This window comes from Palaemon carinicauda, chromosome 2, assembly GCF_036898095.1.
Source record: "Palaemon carinicauda isolate YSFRI2023 chromosome 2, ASM3689809v2, whole genome shotgun sequence".
NCBI lineage: Eukaryota > Metazoa > Arthropoda > Malacostraca > Decapoda > Palaemonidae > Palaemon > Palaemon carinicauda.
In genome coordinates this window covers 44,588,481-44,610,691 of record NC_090726.1, presented here as the reverse complement: position 1 = coordinate 44,610,691, position 22,211 = coordinate 44,588,481, and the positions used below count along the sequence as shown (strand labels likewise).

The window sequence follows — 22,211 nt, the reverse complement described above, 5'->3', positions numbered from 1 at the left end:
AAGCTAATGATAAAGGTTCCTGAATAGCGAAGGCTAAAATCTAGAGCGAATACATCACCAAAATCGTGAAAAACAACTCCAGAATCAACAGCGTATCCAAGTAGGTCTTGCCGGTGGCACGACAGAGGAAAAATTGAGTTCTTGTTGACAAGAAGTACCTGAGTACCTGCTCGACAGATGGCGCTGTTGTGTACACCCCCACCTGTATAGCGATCGCTGGCGTATCCCGACCTTAGATTTCTGTCGGGCAACAGAGTTGACAGCTACATGATCATCGGGTAAGATTAATATTGAAAAATTTCTTTCAGGGATAAGTTTCCAGAACTTGTCAGTAATTGTGTAAAAAATGGACCATCACAGAAAATATGCTCGTTGTCAGTATTATTCTTCATTCTTGCATTGGATTATGTAAATCATTCATCAGATACCCAGTGGTAAGAGTGAACACACTGAAGACAGAATATCACAATTTTTAAAAAGTAATTTTTATTTTTCCTAGCTTTACAACAAATCTGATTCCTTAGATAGGAAGTAGTTTCCAACGCGAAGCTGGTTGCTGTTGAATCATTTATCTAAACCTGATCAAGTTACTATCATTTCAGGCACTGCAACCTCGGTCTAAATAAAATTTACACAAACTTTTACCATACATAAGCTGGAATTCTTCTCTTGGAAAAGAGATAGTTTTCCTACTGACATACCTTTCTTTTACTCGGCACACTGGGATGATCTCATGCCCATGGCAAGAAGCACAGAGAGAGAAAGTGGATTTACAGCCATTATAAAAAAACCCCATTCAACATCCACCCTATCACGGCACTTACAAATCTCTTGCTAACACCCATACCAATCAACAGCCAACATTCATTTCCTCAAAAAAAAAAATTAAATTAAAAGTTTAAGGGCGTAACAGTACAACCGTACTCATTACAGGTGATCTCACAAGTATAGAGGTTCCAACAGGTGATGGGGGGGGGCAATGGCTTCTTGCTCTCGCTCACCACCTGGCATTAGCCTTTTCGTTAATGATTTCAGTGGCCGGTTCCAGCTCGCGGTGAAAACATATTCACTACCCGTACTTAAGAGGACAAAAGGTTTGTATATACGTAGGAAGAAACTTTAGTACAGCAACACTTTTCTGAGGTAAAGTGAAAAAGGATCTAAATGACAGGTGTACAGCACAGTATAGTGGAACATACTTGCCTGGTTGCTATAAAAAGCACAATGCGAGACTATTTAAAGATAAGGCAACAGTAAACAATAAATAATATATTTAATGGGAAAAAGGAATACATACTGTACAGCAAATTTAATAAAGTTGATGATACAACAGCTTTGAATGCATTTTTAGATTTTTGTTAATTTGAGTAGTCATATGATATAGTACTTCTATACTTCTCTATAGATGTACACGTAGGTTACAATTACCGTTTCATACTATTTCAACAAATTTCAATGATTTATTTGGGTGTTCTCACCTGCTTCATTGTCATACACGGCTGTGGTCTCCATTTCTACGGCGTTATTACCGTATCCCAATTCTGTCAGGCCAAAGCATCCAATGTCTTGCAAATTATCAATGCCAGCTAGCAGTTTCTCATGATGTCTTTCTGTGCCAAGTTTCAACACCGTTCCTCCAAACAGATTAAACTAGAAGAAAAAAAACATACAAATGAAATACAGTATCAGAATTTAATAACATACATTTTACCGAGTTAAAGTGGTTGTCTCTTTTTAGGCTGCCTACAAAAATATACAAAACAAGAAGTTTTTAAATCATTTTATGCAAACTATGGCTTTACTTATACCCTCATTATTAGCAGTACTACTTTGCATAGCAGACTCGATGTGAATAATACCAAGATAATTCAACTGTTGCATAGTTAGAAATACACAAAACTTGATGGCAAGAAGGTTTTCAGTCATTCACAATTTATAACTCAATTATTGAATTCAAAATAGTCTTCTGATTGACTTGAAAAGTACATTCTTTTAATCATCAAAGAGTATGATAAGTGTTTAACCCTTTTACCCCCAGGCTATTTGGAACTTTCCAGCACATTTTGCGGTATATTTTCTTTGAATTGCTCTAACAGCCTTAATTTTCATCATAGAGAGGTCAGGTTGGTCTCATTCTCTTGGAAAATGCCCTAGTTTTTAAAAAAATTATCAAAAATATGCAAAAAAAGAGGTAAATAGCAGTTTTTTGCAAGGACGTACCAGTACGTCCATGGGGGTAAAGGGATGAGTTTTGTGAAACGTACCAGTACGTCCTTTGGGGGTAAAAGGGTTAAGTTTGAATCAAATAATAATAATAATGACAATCTGCACGACGAGCACACCATACCTCTAGATGTTCATACACTAAAAGTAATAGCAATCGACTGTCAAATATAATAATAGAAATACCCTATCAAATATAAGGATAAGGAATATTCCTTGTCAAATATAAGGATAGTGAAATTTCCTTGTCAAATATAAGGATAGTGAAATTTCCTTGTCAAATATAAGGATAGTGAAATTTCCTTGTCAAATATAAGGATAGTGAAATTTCCTTGTCAAATATAAGGATACGGAATATTCCTTGTCAAATATAAGGATAGTGAAATTTCCTTGTCAAATATAAGGATAGTGAAATTTCCTTCTCAAATATAAGGATAGTGAAATTTCCTTGTCAAATATAAGGATAATGAAATTTCCTTGTCAAATATAAGGATAGTGAAATTTCCTTCTCAAATATAAGGATAGTGAAATTTCCTTGTCAAATATAAGGATACGGAATATTCCTTGTCAAATATAAGGATAGTGAAATTTCCTTGTCAAATATAAGGATACGGAATATTCCTTGTCAAATATAAGGATAATGAAATTTCCTTGTCAAATATAAGGATAGTGAAATTTCCTTGTCAAATATAAGGATAGTGAAATTTCCTTGTCAAATATAAGGATAGTGAAATTTCCTTGTCAAATATAAGGATAGTGAAATTTCCTTGTCAAATATAAGGATAGTGAAATTTCCTTCTCAAATATAAGGATAGTGAAATTTCCTTGTCAAATATAAGGATACGGAATATTCCTTGTCAAATATAAGGATAGTGAAATTTCCTTGTCAAATATAAGGATAGTGAAATTTCCTTGTCAAATATAAGGATAGTGAAATTTCCTTGTCAAATATAAGGATACGGAATATTCCTTGTCAAATATAAGGATAGTGAAATTTCCTTGTCAAATATAAGGATAGTGAAATTTCCTTGTCAAATATAAGGATAGTGAAATTTCCTTGTCAAATATAAGGATACGGAATATTCCTTGTCAAATATAAGGATAGTGAAATTTCCTTGTCAAATATAAGGATACGGAATATTCCTTGTCAAATATAAGGATAGTGAAATTTCCTTGTCAAATATAAGGATAGTGAAATTTCCTTGTCAAATATAAGGATAGTGAAATTTCCTTGTCAAATATAAGGATACGGAATATTCCTTGTCAAATATAAGGATAGTGAAATTTCCTTGTCAAATATAAGGATACGGAATATTCCTTGTCAAATATAAGGATAGTGAAATTTCCTTGTCAAATATAAGGATAGTGAAATTTCCTTGTCAAATATAAGGATAGTGAAATTTCCATGTCAAATATAAGGATAGTGAAATTTCCTTGTCAAATATAAGGATAGTGAAATTTCCTTGTCAAATATAAGGATAGTGAAATTTCCTTGTCAAATATAAGGATAGTGAAATTTCCTTGTCAAATATAAGGATAGTGAAATTTCCTTGTCAAATATAAGGATAGTGAAATTTCCTTGTCAAATATAAGGATACGGAATATTCCTTGTCAAATATAAGGATAGTGAAATTTCCTTGTCAAATATAAGGATACGGAATATTCCTTGTCAAATATAAGGATAGTGAAATTTCCTTGTCAAATATAAGGATAGTGAAATTTCCTTGTCAAATATAAGGATACGGAATATTCCTTGTCAAATATAAGGATAGTGAAATTTCCATGTCAAATATAAGGATAGTGAAATTTCCTTGTCAAATATAAGGATAGTGAAATTTCCTTGTCAAATATAAGGATACGGAATATTCCTTGTCAAATATAAGGATAGTGAAATTTCCTTGTCAAATATAAGGATAGTGAAATTTCCTTGTCAAATATAAGGATAGTGAAATTTCCTTGTCAAATATAAGGATAGTGAAATTTCCTTGTCAAATATAAGGATACGGAATATTCCTTGTCAAATATAAGGATAGTGAAATTTCCTTGTCAAATATAAGGATAGTGAAATTTTCTTCTCAAATATAAGGATAGTGAAATTTCCTTGTCAAATATAAGGATAGTGAAATTTCCTTGTCAAATATAAGGATAGTGAAATTTCCTTCTCAAATATAAGGATAGTGAAATTTCCTTGTCAAATATAAGGATACGGAATATTCCTTGTCAAATATAAGGATAGTGAAATTTCCTTGTCAAATATAAGGATACGGAATATTCCTTGTCAAATATAAGGATAGTGAAATTTCCATGTCAAATATAAGGATAGTGAAATTTCCTTGTCAAATATAAGGATAGTGAAATTTCCTTGTCAAATATAAGGATACGGAATATTCCTTGTCAAATATAAGGATAGTGAAATTTCCTTGTCAAATATAAGGATAGTGAAATTTCCTTGTCAAATATAAGGATAGTGAAATTTCCTTGTCAAATATAATGATAGTGAAATTTCCTTGTCAAATATAAGGATACGGAATATTCCTTGTCAAATATAAGGATAGTGAAATTTCCTTGTCAAATATAAGGATACGGAATATTCCTTGTCAAATATAAGGATAGTGAAATTTCCTTGTCAAATATAAGGATAGTGAAATTTCCTTGTCAAATATAAGGATAGTGAAATTTCCTTGTCAAATATAAGGATAGTGAAATTTCCTTGTCAAATATAAGGATAGTGAAATTTCCTTGTCAAATATAAGGATACGGAATATTCCTTGTCAAATATAAGGATAGTGAAATTTCCTTGTCAAATATAAGGATACGGAATATTCCTTGTCAAATATAAGGATAGTGAAATTTCCTTGTCAAATATAAGGATACGGAATATTCCTTGTCAAATATAAGGATAGTGAAATTTCCTTGTCAAATATAAGGATAGTGAAATTTCCTGGTCAAATATAAGGATACAGAATATTCCTTGTCAAATATAAGGATAGTGAAATTTCCTGGTCAAATATAAGGATAGTGAAATTTCCTTGTCAAATATAAGGATAGTGAAATTTCCTGGTCAAATATAAGGATAGTGAAATTTCCTTCTCAAATATAAGGATAGTGAAATTTCCTTGTCAAATATAAGGATAGTGAAATTTCCTTGTCAAATATAAGGATAGTGAAATTTCCTTGTCAAATATAAGGATACGGAATATTCCTTGTCAAATATAAGGATAGTGAAATTTCCTTGTCAAATATAAGGATACGGAATATTCCTTGTCAAATATAAGGATAGTGAAATTTCCTTGTCAAATATAAGGATACGGAATATTCCTTGTCAAATATAAGGATAGTGAAATTTCCTTGTCAATTATAAGGATAGTGAAATTTCCTTCTCAAATATAAGGATAGTGAAATTTCCTTCTCAAATATAAGGATAGTGAAATTCCCTTGTCAAATATAAGGATACGGAATATTCCTTGTCAAATATAAGGATACGGAATATTCCTTGTCAAATATAAGGATAGTGAAATTTCCTTGTCAAATATAAGGATAGTGAAATTTCCTTGTCAAATATAAGGATACGGAATATTCCTTGTCAAATATAAGGATAGTGAAATTTCCTTGTCAAATATAAGGATAGTGAAATTTCCTTGTCAAATATAAGGATAGTGAAATTTCCTTGTCAAATATAAGGATAGTGAAATTTCCTTGTCAAATATAAGGATAGTGAAACTTCCTTCTCAAATATAAGGACAGTGAAATTTCCTTGTCAAATATAAGGATAGTGAAATTTCCTTGTCAAATATAAGGATAGTGAAACTTCCTTCTCAAATATAAGGATAGTGAAATTTCCTTCTCAAATATAAGGATAGTGAAATTCCCTTGTCAAATATAAGGATAGTGATATTTCCTTGTCAAATATAAGGATAGTGAAATTTCCTTGTCAAATATAAGGATAGTGAAATTTCCTTCTCAAATATAAGGATAGTGAAATCTCCTTGTCAAATATAAGGATACGGAATATTCCTTGTCAAATATAAGGATAGTGAAATTTCCATGTCAAATATATGGATAATACTGTAAAATATGCTTTCTCATATACTGTACTGTATATGGAAGATGGAAATTCCATACAATATAAAAGAATAACAGAAATTTCCTGACAGTTTAAGGAAGAACTCAAACAAGAAATTCTCAGAAGATTGACAACTTACCAACTATAATTATTACAGAAAAGAAAATCTGCATTAAACTATTCAAAAATAGGGATGCTAGTATCTTACTTCTAAAAACTTCTTTTGAAATAATGCTAAGGATTAAAATATAACAACACCCTTCAGATAACTTCCCCAACTAAAAAAAGGTATCTAGGTGTCTATGAGAAATGTTCTCCGAGTAACATAAGATGACTGTACCCTTTCTGCGACAGGCAAGGACAGGTGATAAGAAAATACCAGCAAAGCATGTTCCTGTTTACTATCATTAAAAAGTGGTTTCCTGAGATAATTCAATCATGTTTTCATCTCATAAAAATTCCTCAAGAGTTTTTCTTCATTGAAAAGTGAAAACTAGATAAAGGTAAAACTAAATAAATTGCAGAATTTGGGGGATGAAAACCAAGAGCAACAAAGGGAAGGCAATGCAGCTAAGGGCCAAAGAAGTACTGTATTGCATTAAGATACTAAGTGACAGGCTATAAATTTTGCACATTGAGACTGAAGATAGATCATACATACATACATATACCAAGGCACTTCCCCCAATTTTGGGAGGTAGCCGACATCAACAAATGAAACAAAACAAAAAGGGGATCTCTACTCTCTACGTTCCTCCCAGCCTAACAAGGGACTCAACTGAGTTCAGCTGGTACTGCTAGGGTGCCACAGCCCACCCTCCCACATTATCCACCACAGATGAAGCTTCACCTTTCGGGGTTCAAAGGCCCATTCAACATTGCATAGACCACTAGTATAAAGTACAGTAATCAAATATGTGATCTTATTCTGAAAGAAAACTAAGCTACATGCTAGAGAAAATTATGAATAATACAAGTGGTTTAGTTCCCAAAATATATCTACATACCTGAACGGTCATTTTTGTAGTCATCGCAGGATCAATTATAGCAGCCAATTCATGTGCTGCAAATATTCTCAAAGGGTTGTTTCGGAAATCAAGCACGGAAATAAAACCATTATCACAAATGCGTTGTAATCTTGCCAGTGCAATTTCCCTTTCTTCGTGCAAGGGAATATTGTAGCGAGGCATCATTACTGGATCACTCATAAATTCCCTAGAAGACAAACAGAAATCATATCTAAAGTATTTACAGGTTATTTATTCTGGAGGTAAACACCTATTATAAACAATACTAGTTACGCAATGTTAATTCTTTGTAGTTCCTAATAAAGGGTTAATTTATTTCTATTCACCAAGGCACTTCCCCCAATTTTGGGAGGTAGCCTACATCAAACATAGGAACAAAAGGGGACCTTTCCACTCTCTGCTCCTCCCAGCTTGACGAAGGATTCAGCAGAGGTTGTCTGGTACTGCTAGGATGCCACAGCCCACCCTCCTCTGTTATCCAATTAATGAATATAATAATAAACTATTTCATACCAAACAATGACAACAAAAGAACTTTAAGGACCTACTATGGGTATACTTGGATTCTCAGTGCCATAACTCTAGTTGAAGAGTATAAAGTACAAAGATTTCATAGACAGATTTGAAAAGCTCTAATTCACACATTTAATAAATGGATAAATGAAAAATGTTGAAGATTTTGATATATTTTCTTATAACAGTTTCATAAACTATATTTACTACTGGTTGAAAACTGCAGAATCACATGGCAATACTTTATTTCTTTCACTTACTTTTATTTTACTTGCAAGTGACACACACACACACACACTCTCTCTCTCTCTCTCTCTCTCTCTCTCTCTCTCTCTCTCTCTCTCTCTCTCTCTCTCTCTCTCTCTCTCTCTCTCTCTTTTATTGTAAATTTGGTCCATTTGGTCCATCATATTGGTTAGAGGGCCCTATACTCTGAATAAGTAACTACTGTACTATACACAATCGATGTCATATTTACCTGAATTTTGCTCTCATCTCATGATTATCATGATCCAGCAGAGCAGTCATGGCATCGATGTCAAACGTGTAATTGGTCTGGGCGGTACGAAGATCGCTGGGAGGGTTCTTGTTACTTAAGGCTCCAACTGTTTGATAGCTTGGAGTGGCACTTGTTGCAGTTGCTGCCGCTGAAGTCTGCCATCTCTGACTTACATTGGTGACTCTGGCACTGAAAGCATAAGTTGTGATGAAATGATTATACAATCTTCATACTTTTTTGAGGGGCAAACTAAATTATAACTAGTGGGGTACATAGTACAGCGTAGACCTACGCCACGGCAGCCTATTTCTTGACCTTTTGCTTGACCTTGACCTTTGACTTTAACATGTAATAATTGGCGTGGATTTTCATGCACTCAAAAATGAAACAAGTTTGAAGTCTCTGTGACAACTACAGTATGTCCAAACTTATGGCTGATTATGTAAATTGGTAATTTTGCTTGCCTGTGACATTTAACCTTCCAAAATTTACTCATCACCAGCTTATGACATAAAATTATGACTATTAAAATTGTGGCCAGGAAGCTGTTCACAAACACACACACACAAACAAGGGAAAAAAACATAACCTCCTTCCAAATTTGTTGGAGGAGGTAATACTGTAAAAGAAATTGTATGATAACTCCTATTTCAGATATGGATATTCATTGTTAAATTCCTTGAATTAAAAGGTCTCCTTGGCTCTACAAAGATGGAAAAATTACTCGCTTTAAATGATCATGAACTTATCAACCAAGAATGTCTACAGCTACAAGTTATTACTAATTGTATATGTTCTAATGCTCAAGTTCACTCTATTGTTGGAAGATATTCATAAGATATAAACTATTAAGCACTTTCTTAGTATCATATGTACGTCTACCAGCAATAAAATCGTCTATTTGATACAATAGAGTAACTTACTATAATTAGTAGATTTAAAAATAAATAATTCAGTTGGCAGAGATGCTATTGATTTAGAAAAATCTACGAAAGATAAATTTTTTTGCCATTGTTTGTCTGTTTGTTTGTTTGAGTGGCCACAATTTTACTCATAGAGTAGAGAAACTTTCTGGGATCAAGAGTTCAGACATGGAAGTGATTTAATTTTTAAAGTCCTAGGTCAAAGGTCAAGGTTGAGCAATATGTTGAGAAATAAGCTCCCGTGGTGGTCACAATTTTACTCATAGAGTAATGAAACTTTCAGGGATTAATTCTTATGTTGAAACATGGAAGACATTCAATTTTTAAAGTCCTAGGACAAAGGTCAAGGTCGAGAAATAAGCTTCGGTGGTTGAGGTCTGCGCTCTACTGAGTGCCCTTCTGGTTAAATACTGTTTTCCCCTTTGTTATGTATGGTAAACATGTGGCAGAAAATATTCATAACTAAAAAAATCTGAATAATTTTTTTTTTCTTACATATAGCTATACCAGTGCAGACAATAGTTTCCAATGACTGCATTTTACATAGCAGTCAAAATGAACTACTGCCTCAGGATGTCACAACCACTCTTGATTAGAAAGAGGCAGTAAATAAGAATTTAAATCTATTCTAAAGTCAACCTTATTATGATCTTTCTTGTGAACATTAATAGTGCTATATTTATAGTTATTACACAACACTGCCCTGTTTACGAATATGAAATATTTCAGTACTATGAGCAGCTTATTAGAATATCTACTGAATCCTTTGACAGTCCTCCATTGTAACAACTTATATAAGGTACAAAAGATAAAGTTATATTTTTACACAAGAAATTTATTAATACTCTGATGCTTAATTTTCTAGCACTTCATGCAAATAAATTAGATCACAAATAATACTATAAAACAACCTTGAAAAACTTTTTAAATCATATTTCTTTTCTGATCTTCTAATGCTAACTATCCACATTATTAATGTAAGAAATTTTGATTTCAAAGCAATACAAAATCAATAAAGCTTCTTATTATTCAGTACATTACATTTTACACAATGCCACTGTCATTTTCATTAATTTCAGTTGCCCGTTTACTTAAAACAGAAAGGCAAAATCTTAAACCCACCTCAATGTCAAAGAATTTCTTCTTTGAATAACTGCAAGTGCTGTCCTTGCTGAACGTGATGTTGCTCTCAGCATTTCGGATTATCCTATAAGAAAAAAAAGAAAATATCTTGGCAATTAGAAAAACTATGATGCATTAAGAAGTAAGTCTGAGCTTAGGACTATGAGACAAAATTACAAAATTCTAAAAGTAATCTGTATTCTTAGATATATAAACATTTCTATGTGAGAGTATTCCCGCAGCGAACTGGAAAGTGTTGTTGAAGTTTGGTAACAAAGTATCTAACAAGTACATAGGTGAGTGAGTGGTAAGGTGTCACTCTACTATCAATATCCAATCACTATTCTTTGGTAAGAGACAAGATAAGTCTGGTCTGTGTATCATTTCTTCATGCAGGAAAACAAACCATTGTCTTTTGTGCATGAACCACACTCTCTAGGTGGAAGAATTTCCCCACGGAATTGATTGTCACTCTTCAAATCTTAAACACAACTGAGGTTTTGAATCTCTAGACTGTTCTAAACCTGTGCTTCCAGCTGAAGAATAAAGGGACAGTCAAAAACCAACCTAAATATCTGGTGATGAACAAGTAAGGGAAAGCCAATTTCTGCAACTTCATATACAACCTGGTATAAGGATACTATGAGTGATAGGGCCTACTGTGTGAATTTAGTTCATTATACTAGTGTAAAGTTCAAGGAAAATCCCATTCTTCCAACTTGGAGAGTGACGAAAAGTATTGTTTAGCAGTACTATAATCATCTCAGGATGAAAGGATAGTGCTCTATTCTAGCCCACTTCCCTTTTTTACATTGAACTGGACAGAAGCTCAGTTGTGCAGCTCTCCTACATCTCCAGACCAGCATGAACATGAGTTGGGCTATCAACAGCCAGGAAGAGCACAAGGGACAGTGCATACATTGAATCTCTCTGCCAACCTAAGGTTGCCTGAGATACTATGGCCATGTAATAAGATGGCTGGAGGTGGAACCAATTAAGAAAGCTCAGAACATGCCGGTGATGGGGAAGTGTGTGGGAAGTCAGTGGATCAGATGGATGGATTTGAAGGTAACTCGTATTTTTCTTAACTATGCAAACCCGAGTCCTTTACATAGAAGAGATCACAGCGAAGTTGGAGAATACAGAAATCAAAATGTAATAACGAGGTGTAGAAAGTTGGTCGATGGTTAAGTAGTCACTTTGATTGCAACTGGGATTTTCTAGGGGATTGGTAATGGTGGGAAAGTATGAGTAAAGGATTCAGGTTTGTATAGTTATGAAATATACGAATTACCTCCAAATTCATCATTTGTTCTGGTACATATACAAACCTTTGTCCTTTACATGGGAGACTGATCCTTAGGCGAGAGAAAATTCCTCTTCCAACTGGCTGGAAAACTACTCCCGATATTCTTAAACTTGGTCCATGTAAGTAGCGAAAGTTCAGGTTCCTTACACTTCATGCACCAGTGGTGTGACTATACCAGCTGGTCTATGGCCTGTGCATAAAAATAATGTGTTTGCTTGATTATTATACACTCCCCCTTGTAAGGAGTGTGTGGAATGACTCTTCTATATAATGTTATAGAAAAGCTACCAATAAGGTGAGGCTTGGCTGTAGACAAACTGATTCCAGCTAACAGGTGTTTCGATGCTGTGCCCAAGTAAAAGGGAAGATGAAAGTGTAAGGAATGGGCCAGTCAATCTTCACTTTCACCCGCTGCTAAGGTCCTGTGCAAAGGAGCCAAGATAGTGATACCACCTGCCGAGTAACTACTACAGATCCTAGTGAAAGTGTCTAGGGACATGTGGATCAATTCCAGCAGGTAGGCTAATGGGCAGTAAACATCGTTTGATGTTTTCACGTGTCTCCCTGGAGTACCTGCGCCACAGAAAGATTCTTAAGGAATGACAGGGTCTAGCTACTTCCTAGCATCTTGAGTTCACCCAGAATTTCTCTCAAAGAGTAGGAGGGGATAACGGCAAATGGCTACAATCAATGATTTCCCTCTGCCAGGAGATCATGTTTAATCACCTTCTTTTTCACTTTCCTTGTGATGAGGAAGAGGAGCTGTAGGGGATGGTTCAAGATAATGGTCATGCGGCCTGAAAAAATCCCAAAAGTAGCCAATCCTGATCATTTGTTACATCTCTTTCGTTTACGAACTGGATCTCTAAGATCAGTTGGTAGACTGTAGAGAAAACAATACAGCTTCCATTGTTACCTCTGTCTTTATGTTGGTGCTGTTACTTGTTCACACCCGCCAATGACCAGTTATTAGTATTATTATTACTTGCTAAGCTACAAAAAAGCAAGTTGCTATAAGCCCAGGGGCTCCAACCGGGAAAATAGCTCAGTGAGGAATGGAAACAAGGAAAAACAAAATATTTTAAGAATAGTAACAACATTAAAATAAATATTTCCTATATAAACTAAAAGCAGTTTGGCAAAACAAGAGGAAGAGAAATACAATAGAATAGTGTTCCCAAGTGTACCCTCAAGCAAGAGGACAAAAGAGTTGTAGAGCCACTTGATGCCTTAGTCAAGAAATGTGACCATAGAAAATAGAGATGTCTTAACCTAACGATGGCTTCAAAAAGTTCATGAGCTAGTGACAGGGAAATTAACCACTTTATTAACAAGTTCCACTGGTCATTTGCAGGTCATGTGAGGAATGCGAAAATTTGGGGGTGTACAGGTATGTATGATGACGGACCTTAGTTTTAACCCTATCAGTAAGAAAGCAGCAGTCTAAGGGGGATAACAGAGGGGCGTTAGCCGCTCCCATCGTTAGGTAAGTAGGTAAGCATGGCTTGTAGAGGTCCTGTCCGTCGTTATACAAACTCGAAAATCTCTGATTATTTTGTTTTTTTTTAGACTTGGAGCCCTTGCATGGGGGGGGGGGGGTAACGCCTCCCTGCGACCCCCCCTACACTGAACATTGGCGTATTCTTAGTCGGCCGTCATCATACATACAAGTGGCCACTATAAAACATATATACACCCAAAAATGGTTTTGTGAATTTTATGGTGGTAATATAAATTCAAACCTAGCCGCCCAAGATAAGAAAAAAAGTCGTCTTCTCAGCTGATTCCCATTTTTATATGGGGTCCCCGTTGCGGATGAGCCGTTTCCATCTTTTTCTATTTTGCTCTTCTGCCTCATCAATTCCCTTCTCCTGTAAGTCTCCACTCACACAGTCCCTCCATCTCCTTCTTGGTCTCCCTCTTCATCCTTGAACCTCCATCTCCATAGTATGTCTCCCAACGTGGTCCTCATCTCTCCTCATCAGTTGTCCAAACCATCTCAGCCTCCCTTCTTTGATATTTCCACCACCTTTGTCGACCCCCTTATCTACGTAGTCATTTTTTATTCGATCCTCTCTTGTCACACCAGACATCCACCTAAGCATTCTCATTTCTGCCACATCCATCTTCTTCTCCCCTGTCTTCCTCGTGCTTGCTGTTTCTGGTCCATACAGCATTGCTGTTCTTACCACCATCTTATGAAATTTTCCTTTTAATCTCAGTGGTATTCTTTTGTCACAGAGAACTCCTTAGGCTGCTCTCCAGTTGTTCCAGTCTGCTTATACCCGATGTTTAACTTCAACATCCATACCCCCTCCAGCGTTAACAAAGGATCCCAAATACTCAAACATATCAAATCTCTTTATCTGTTCTCGGAGCCTTTGTAGTTTATGGGGACACACCGAGAAAAATAGACAACTAACCCAAACTTCCTCCCCTAACCTGACCTACAAGCAGTGTCCTTACCTTCCTAATGACCTAACGGGGGGGAGGGGCTAACGGCCCCCTGCGACCCCCCAACCACTGTCGCTATCATACAAACCCCACAAACCCAACCTAGTAGTTCCCAGGTAACAACCCACGGCCGGGGGCAAGCCCCCGGACCCCCTTCTCGGGCTGATCTTAGAAGATATAAAATAACTTCATATTATGGTATATCGGATCATAGTAAAGCACATCGTCCCCATGAGGAAAAAAGATCGGGCTAGTAATAAGAAAGAGATTGCCCTGTCCCGATAAGCTATATTCACCCCCTGTTCTCCCCTAAGCTGAATACTTTCTCTATCATACCCCCTCACAGGTGGTACACATATATTCTGTCTTAGATCTACTTATTCTCATTCCCCTGTCCTCCAATACTTGCCTCCATCTTTCCAATTTCATTTCCAGATCTTCCCTGCTCTCCGCGCACAAAACAATATTAACTGCATACAATTTGTTCCATGGTACTGCCTCCCTTACTTCTATTAAAACGTCCATCGATATGATAAAGATAAATGGGCTCAGAGCCGACCCTTGGTGTAATCCTACTCTCACCTCAAAACCCTATTACTCAAATGAAACAAACTTTTATAAATTTGTGGAGCCTTTGTAGGGTGACGGCCAGATCCCGTAGAAAACGGGAATATTCTGAACTGTGGCCGTCGTTCTAAAAACGATTTTGGCGGGAGAAGCTAACTTAAAAAACCCACCTAACCTATGCTAAAAGCCGTATCCTTACCCAGGGGGCCTTCGCCCCCCCGGACTCCCCCTTTCACAACAGTTTCCTTACCTACGAGTACGACGGGAGAAGCTAACTTAAAAAACCCACCTAACCTATGCTAAAAGCCGTGTCCTTACCTGGACCCGCCTTACACAACATATTTAAGATCCGTAGACCATTTCCAAACGTTTTTATTCTATACAAGATAACAGTCGGAGCGATAATAAGCAAATTAGGATGCTTGGCCGTAGCGCTACAAACTACCCAAATTTGTAAAAGGGAATTTGAAGAAAAACAAATAGTTTTGATTTTAACCAATAATAACAGTTAGAAATGCATAAAACAAAATAAAAGCAGTCAATAAACCCTATTATAAAACGTAACCTAAAATTAGACTGGGCACAATTGCCCCGGTTAATAAACTTGGGCAAACTCAACTTAAGCGCATATAAATCTTTTTACCATACTTGCCAGTAATGACCATTAATATAGGAATTATTAAAATATCACTACTTAAACCAAAGTACAGCACTTTTTACTTTACCCTGAATATGTTACCTAAACACTTACGTCTTCTCTTGCGTCTTGGAAAACAGCTGACTTATAAAGTCTACTGTCTGTAATTAATTTTATTGTTGTCATTTATGTTCTCCTTTAGTTTTTGTGCACATTGTTTGTGAAAACCATACCAAAACCAGCTTTTAATATTTTAATCTAGTCTTTTAAAATGCAATATTTCTTTTGAGTACAATATTTATATAAAGGAAGACTTTCCTCATCTAGTCTAAGCTTGGTAAAGTCTACTGTATGTAGTTCATTTTATTGTTGTCACTTATTTTCTTTATTTTTTGTGCACATAGTTTGTGAAAACTATAGCACAATCAGTTTTTAATACGATAATCTAGCCTTTTAAAATGCTGTATTTCTTTTAAGAACAATATTCAAATAAAGGAAGACTTTCTTTATTTATTTTAAGCCTTTATTATCAAGGATTGTTGCTAAAATCTACAGTGACGTTTTAGTAGTGTTTCAAAAATAAAAATAGTAAAGTCATTTACTGTACCGTTAATTAATACATAGGATACTGTTCATGTATCCTAAAAGGTTATATGCATGGTTTACTACCAACATTAGGCTATGATGTATCCTTAATTACATGAGTTCTAAAGTCTTAGTCTTCATTTACATAGAAAATGGCACCGGGATTTTCCAGATGAGGGAGGAGGGGGGGGGGGGGGCTGGCTGGCTGGTGGAATATTTTTGTGGGTCTAAAGAAAACGATTTTTATGAAAAGTGGAATATAAGTATAAAAATATCTAAAAAATTTTCCCTATATATATATATATATATATATGTATATATATTTATATATAGCCTACTGTATGTATGTATATATATATATATATGTATGTGTATATATATATATATATATGTATGTGTGTATATGTATATATATATATATATACACATACATATATATATATATATATATATACATACATACAGTAGGCTATATATAAATATATATACATAATATATATATATATATGTATATATATATAATATACAGTAGGCTATATTTACATATATATATATATATATATACATACACACACAGACACACACACATATATATATATATATATATACATACGCGTAAAAATCGCATGACAACGTGATGCTCAGATGTAAAAGAACCACAAGGAAAATGAAAACAGGAAATAGAAGATTTTAAGTCCTGACTATAGTCCATTTCTTTTAGCGATTCATATTTGCACCGACTCGCAGCGGTGCCCTTTTAGCTCGGAAAAGTTTCCTGATCGCTGATTGGTTGGACAAGATAATTCTAACCAATCAGTGATCAGGAAACTTTTCCGAGCTAAAAGGGGCACCGTTGCGAGTCGGTGCAAATATGACTCACTAAAAGAAATGAACTATAGTTTCATGATGCACTGTATCGTCCACAAATAATAATACGCAGGTCCTAAGTTCGATAAACTTTCTTGTCAGATCAATACTCGAAACAAGGTAGAAAATGACAGAATGAAAACATTATTTTTGAATAAAACCACAAAAATTCCTAAAAGATTTTCTAAATAGACCCATTTTTGGGGCAATTGAAGAAGAAACAGTCATATGTTGTAAATAACTAAATACTTTTCTAGTTTCCCATATATAAAAATATAGTATTTTCTGACTCACTGGTACTCTTAGATGTACAGTAGAAGCTTAATAAATATAGCAAATGTATTGACATATCAAAGACCACAGATTATTATTATTATTATTATTATTATTAGTAGTAGTAGTAGTAGTAGTAGTAGTAGTAGTAGATCATTATTATATTATTATTATTATTATTAGTAGTAGTAGTAGTATTATTATTATTATTATTATTATTATTATTAGTAGTAGTAGTAGTAGTAGTAGTAGTAGTAGTAGTAGTAGTAGTAGTAGTAGTAATCATTATTTTATTATTATTATTATCATAATTATTATTATCATTACTATTATCATTATTATTATTATTCTTAAATGTTAGTAGTAGTAGTAGTAGTAGTAGTAGTAGTAGTAGTAGTAGTAATCATTATTATTATTATTATTATTATTATTATTATTATTATTATCATTATTATTCTTGAATGGTAAGACCATTGTAAGGGACACCGATCCCTTCGTCGTCCAGAAATCGACAAACTACTTATTTATTTAAATTCTCTCTTCGCCACACTGTGGTGTCCTATGTATATATATTCCGCTCTACCAGAGCTACATTTTGATATATGTATCGTTTCATGACATGTTTTTTGTTAACCCATAATTCATATATTTGTAAGTGTAAGAAAACACATATTTTGGCGGGCACTTCAATCTGACTTGGCGCCAATGTAATCCTACGTTTCCGTCCGCATCTTGTTATGTATTTCCGTGCGCATTCAAATAAAGTATCAGTTGATCTTGGTGACGCTTGTCTCACTGTCCCTTACAACTGGTGACCCCGGAGTTGAAAGTAGCATCAGCGGTTTTGGCTTTGCCATTAACGGACTTATTACGGCCGTGCTACCTTCTACATACTCCGTTACCTTAGGCAAGAACCTGCCTTTGGTTCTCCCACACTTCGGTGAACGTAAGGCAGTAGGATGAGCTTAACCGACATATCAACCTCTCACCTCTTCGCCGACTCGTCGTCTGGCCACGATGTAGGGAGCAACACGCCCATCGCACCCAACAGCCCTCGCCTCCACGCCCAAAGTCAAACTGCCGCCCTTTTCTCAACACAACACCGCTTTCCTGGTTCCTGAGAGCGGACGTACTCTTCCGCGTCGCTAGACTCAGCGACTCCTGCGCCAAGGCTGACATCGTTCTCACCTCCATACCTGAAGAAGTATTCGACAAGATTTCCCCATGGCTCGACGCCCAGGCCGGTCAAGTTTCATACGACGACCTGAGAACGAAACTCATCGGTATCTACTCCCTCTCCGTCTCAGCAAGGGCACAGAAAGTACTGGACCTCGCGGCAAGCCCATGGGTGACACCTCTCCTGTCGAGGCGTGGGACGAGCTAACCGGCCTGCTCATGCTCCCCGAAACAGACAGCAACGGCCGACGACGTGAGATTAGCTTATCTCGCGAGATCTTTCTTCGACGCCTACCACAGGACGTACGGGCCCAACTGACAGACGCCGACACGCTCCGATGAACGAACTCCTGTCGAAGGCTCAGAAGCCTCCACGAGGCCTCCAAAGCATCTCGCCTCGGAGCATCATCGTCAACACCGCCTCCGTTCTCCTCCTTCAGCAGCTGCTCTTCCATAGACTCCTCGGCAATGGCCCTCGAGGGACGACGAGATCAACATTCTATCAAGAAAGAAACCACCGCAACCGACGCGACCAAACCCTAGGCCTAACCCAGCATGGTGCTTCTACCACCAACAGTTCGGCAGTGACGCCAAGAAATGTAGAGCACCATGCAGTTTCCCTAGAAGATGACGCAGAAGCATCCACCTGCCACCATCGCGGCCGCAGTTAACCATAACAAGATTGGTTTCTGTATCCTCGATACCATTTCCAACCGTAGACTCATGGTGGACACCGGCGCAATGCAGTCAACATTCCCTCCTTCGAAGTCCGACCTAGACCGTGGTCCCGACAAAAACGCTCCCTCACTCATCGCCGCCAACGGATCTCCCATACGGTTGCTATGGAATCAAGACCCTCAAGATATCTATCATGGGCCGTTCGTATTCTTGGCCCTTCGCTATCGCCGACGTCAATCGCCCCCTCCTCGGTGCGGATTTCCTCGCCCACCATGGACTCCTCGTCGATGTCGCTAACAGACGTCTCATCGACACGGGGACCTGCCAGTCTCGCGCTCTAGAACATGGCCCTGCAACAATGTCCGTATCCGCCGTAACAACGCACCCCTACGCCGACCTCCTACGAGAGTTTCCGAGGTTTTCAAGCCCGAGCTCCGACACTCGTCAGGTTCCCCGTCCAAGCATGGCATCTACCACCACATCACAACGACAGGACCTCCCACTCACGCCAAATTCCGCCGCCTCCCACCTCAGAAACTGAAGGATGCCAAACGCGCCTTCGAGGACATGGAACGCTATGGGTATCTGTAAGAAAGCATCGAGCCCCTGGGCATCACCCCTGCACATGGTTAAAAAGCCGGACGGGTCCTGGAGACCTTGCGGCGACTACAGGCGCCTCAACCTCATCACAACGCCCGATCACTACCCACTGCCCAACATGCAGGACCTAACGAACGCGTTGCACGGCGCAAGGTTTTTTACCAAGATGGACCTTCTCAAGTCTTACTTCCAGGTCCCCGTATTCCCGGAAGATATCCCGAAAACTGCCATTGTAACGCCGTTCGGATCCTACACCTTCGCATACTCAACCTTCGGTCTACGCAACGCCGGGGGCAACCTTCCAACGACCTAATGGATAGCATTCTGGGTGACCTACCTTTCTGCGTCTGCTACGTCGACGACATCCTGATATTCTCGAAAACCAAGGAGGAACACCGGGGGGACACGTCCGCACCGTCCTAAAGCGCCTACAGGAGAACGGCCTAGTCGTACGCTTCGACAAATGTACGTTCGGTGCGGAGGGAGTGGATTTCCTTGGTCACCGTGTATCCTCGCGCGGGGTAAAACCCATGACAACCAAAGTCGACGCCATCAGGAAGTTCCCAATACCTACGACCATTCGCCAACTTCAGGAGTTCTTGGGAATGGTCAATTACTACAGGCGCTTCATCCCCAACATCGCACAAACCCTGTCACCCCTCGACGACGTCCTGAAAGGAAAAGCAAAAAAACTTGAGTGGGGCTTGCCCCAGCAACAGACATTCGCTCGGACGAAGGATGCCCTTGCGAATGCCACCACCCTGGCTCATTTCGACGACAACGCGCCCCTGCGACTAACGACCGACGCCAGCAACGTCGCCTGCGGGGCTGTGCTTGAGCAACTCGTCGATGGTTCTCCTCGACCGCTGGCATTCTTCAGCAAGAAATTGAAACCCGCCGAAACAAGATACAGCACCTTCGATAGGGAACTCCTCGCCGTCCGCCACTTCAGGCACATCTTGGAGGGTACCCCCTTCACGATTGCAACGGATCATCAACCCCCTCGTCCACGCCTTCACAAAATCAACGGACGCATGGTCATCCCGACAACAACGTCATCTCGCATCAATCGCCGAATTCGGGGTGCACCATACGTTACGTCCCAAGAAAGAAAAACCCAGTCGCGGACGCCCTTTCAAGGATTGAAATTGACGCGATCCACCTGGGAATCGACTACGCCAATCTCGCAACCGAACAACGCACCGACCGAGAAGCACAGGTTCACCTGACGGAGCCATCCGCGCTCAAGATAAGTGCGGTTCCCCTCGGACCAGCAGGAGTAACTATTCTTTGCGACACCAGCACGGGCCGCCCTCGTCCTGGGTACCAGCCTCCTGCAGAAGGAAAATATTCGATATCATCCATGGACTTTCGCACCCCTCAGGACGCACCACCGCTCGCCTTCTGTCTGAAAAGTTTGTCTGGCCAGGGATAAAAAAGGACGCCTGGGAATGGGCGAGGTCATGCATCAACTGCCAGTCAAGCAAGGTCAGCTGTCACACCGAATCGGGGGTGGGCGATTTTCCCCAGCCAAAAAGACGTTTCGGACATATACACATCGACGTCGTGGGACCATTGCCCCCTTCTGGATCCGCTCGCTACCTACTTACGATCATCGATCGCTCCACGAGGTGGTTGGAGGCATCGCCGATGACCGAAGCTACGACTCAAGCATGTGCCGAAGCCCTCCTGTCAAGCTGGGGTGAGCAGGTTTGGCGTTCCTGACGACATCACGACTGACAGAGGCCCCGCTTTCCTCTCAGAAATATGGCTGGCTTTGGCGAACCTGATGGGGACGACGCTCCACAGCACCACGGCGTACAACCCCGCGGCAAACGGCATGGTCGAACGAACGCACCGCGCCCTCAAGGCGTCCCTGATGGCGAGCTGCACCGACGGGGGACTGGAAATCACGACTTCCTTGGGTACTCCTCGGCCTTCGCACCGCCCCTCGCGCAGACGGCGAACCTTCGCCCTCCGAAAAAGTTTACGGGGAAGCGCTCGCAGTTCCTGGCAAATTCTTTCCCTCATCAACCGACGACACGCAGCTGGATCACCTAAGGGATATCGCCAGGAAGTTCAGGCCGTGTCTCAAAACTTACCAGGACAGAAACCAAGCATTTCAAGCCAAAAAGCCTGGATGACTGCACATACGTTTTCGTCCGTGTCGACGCTCATCGACAACCACTGACTAGACCTTATCGAGGTCCCTACCGGGTTATTAAAAAGACAACGAAAGCCTTCCTTCTCGACGTCCATGGCCAAGAGGACTGGGGTCTCTATAGACCGCGGTGAAACCAGCGTTTCTCAAAGGAAGCAACACCGCCTCCGCTGGACCTGGCAGACCCAGAGTTCCGCCACAAAACAAGCCGCCCAACGAAGGAAAAATCATCAAACGACGTCAAGAGGAAGAGATCCTTACACCGACCGCCAGCGCGCCCCTCCGTTCAAAAACAAGAGGAACCCTCCGACGCCCGAAGAGATACGAAGATTGATCATCAGCCCTCTACGCCGCCCGATGTCTTGGGGGGGGGAGTACTTGTAAGGACACCGATCCCTTCGTCGTCCAGAAAATCGACAAACTACTTATTTATTTAAATTCTCTCTTCGCCACACTGTGGTGTCCTATGTATATATATTCCGCTCTACCAGAGCTACATTTTGATATATGTATCGTTTCATGACATGTTTTTG

At 38.7% G+C, this 22,211-nt stretch overlaps 1 protein-coding gene across 4 annotated transcripts in view; it reads right to left on the bottom strand.

Moving 5' to 3' along the window:
* The window catches only part of LOC137624446 (uncharacterized), a 47,389-nt gene that overhangs the window by 20,756 nt on the left and 4,422 nt on the right, over positions 1-22,211 (bottom strand). Inside the window, exons 1-5 of one of the 4 annotated variants that reach the window (XM_068355230.1) lie at positions 15,453-15,513; positions 10,372-10,456; positions 8,306-8,515; positions 7,294-7,501; positions 1,479-1,650 (exon numbers count right to left, since the gene is read on the bottom strand). In XM_068355230.1, coding sequence (XP_068211331.1) covers positions 1,479-1,650; positions 7,294-7,501; positions 8,306-8,515; positions 10,372-10,445 — 664 coding nt within the window. In that variant the 5' untranslated portion in view covers positions 10,446-10,456; positions 15,453-15,513. Of the gene's footprint in view, positions 1-1,478; positions 1,651-7,293; positions 7,502-8,305; positions 8,516-10,371; positions 10,457-15,426; positions 15,514-22,211 lie in introns of those variants that run through there. The other 3 variants (XM_068355215.1, XM_068355238.1, XM_068355223.1) reach the window with 3 other exon arrangements.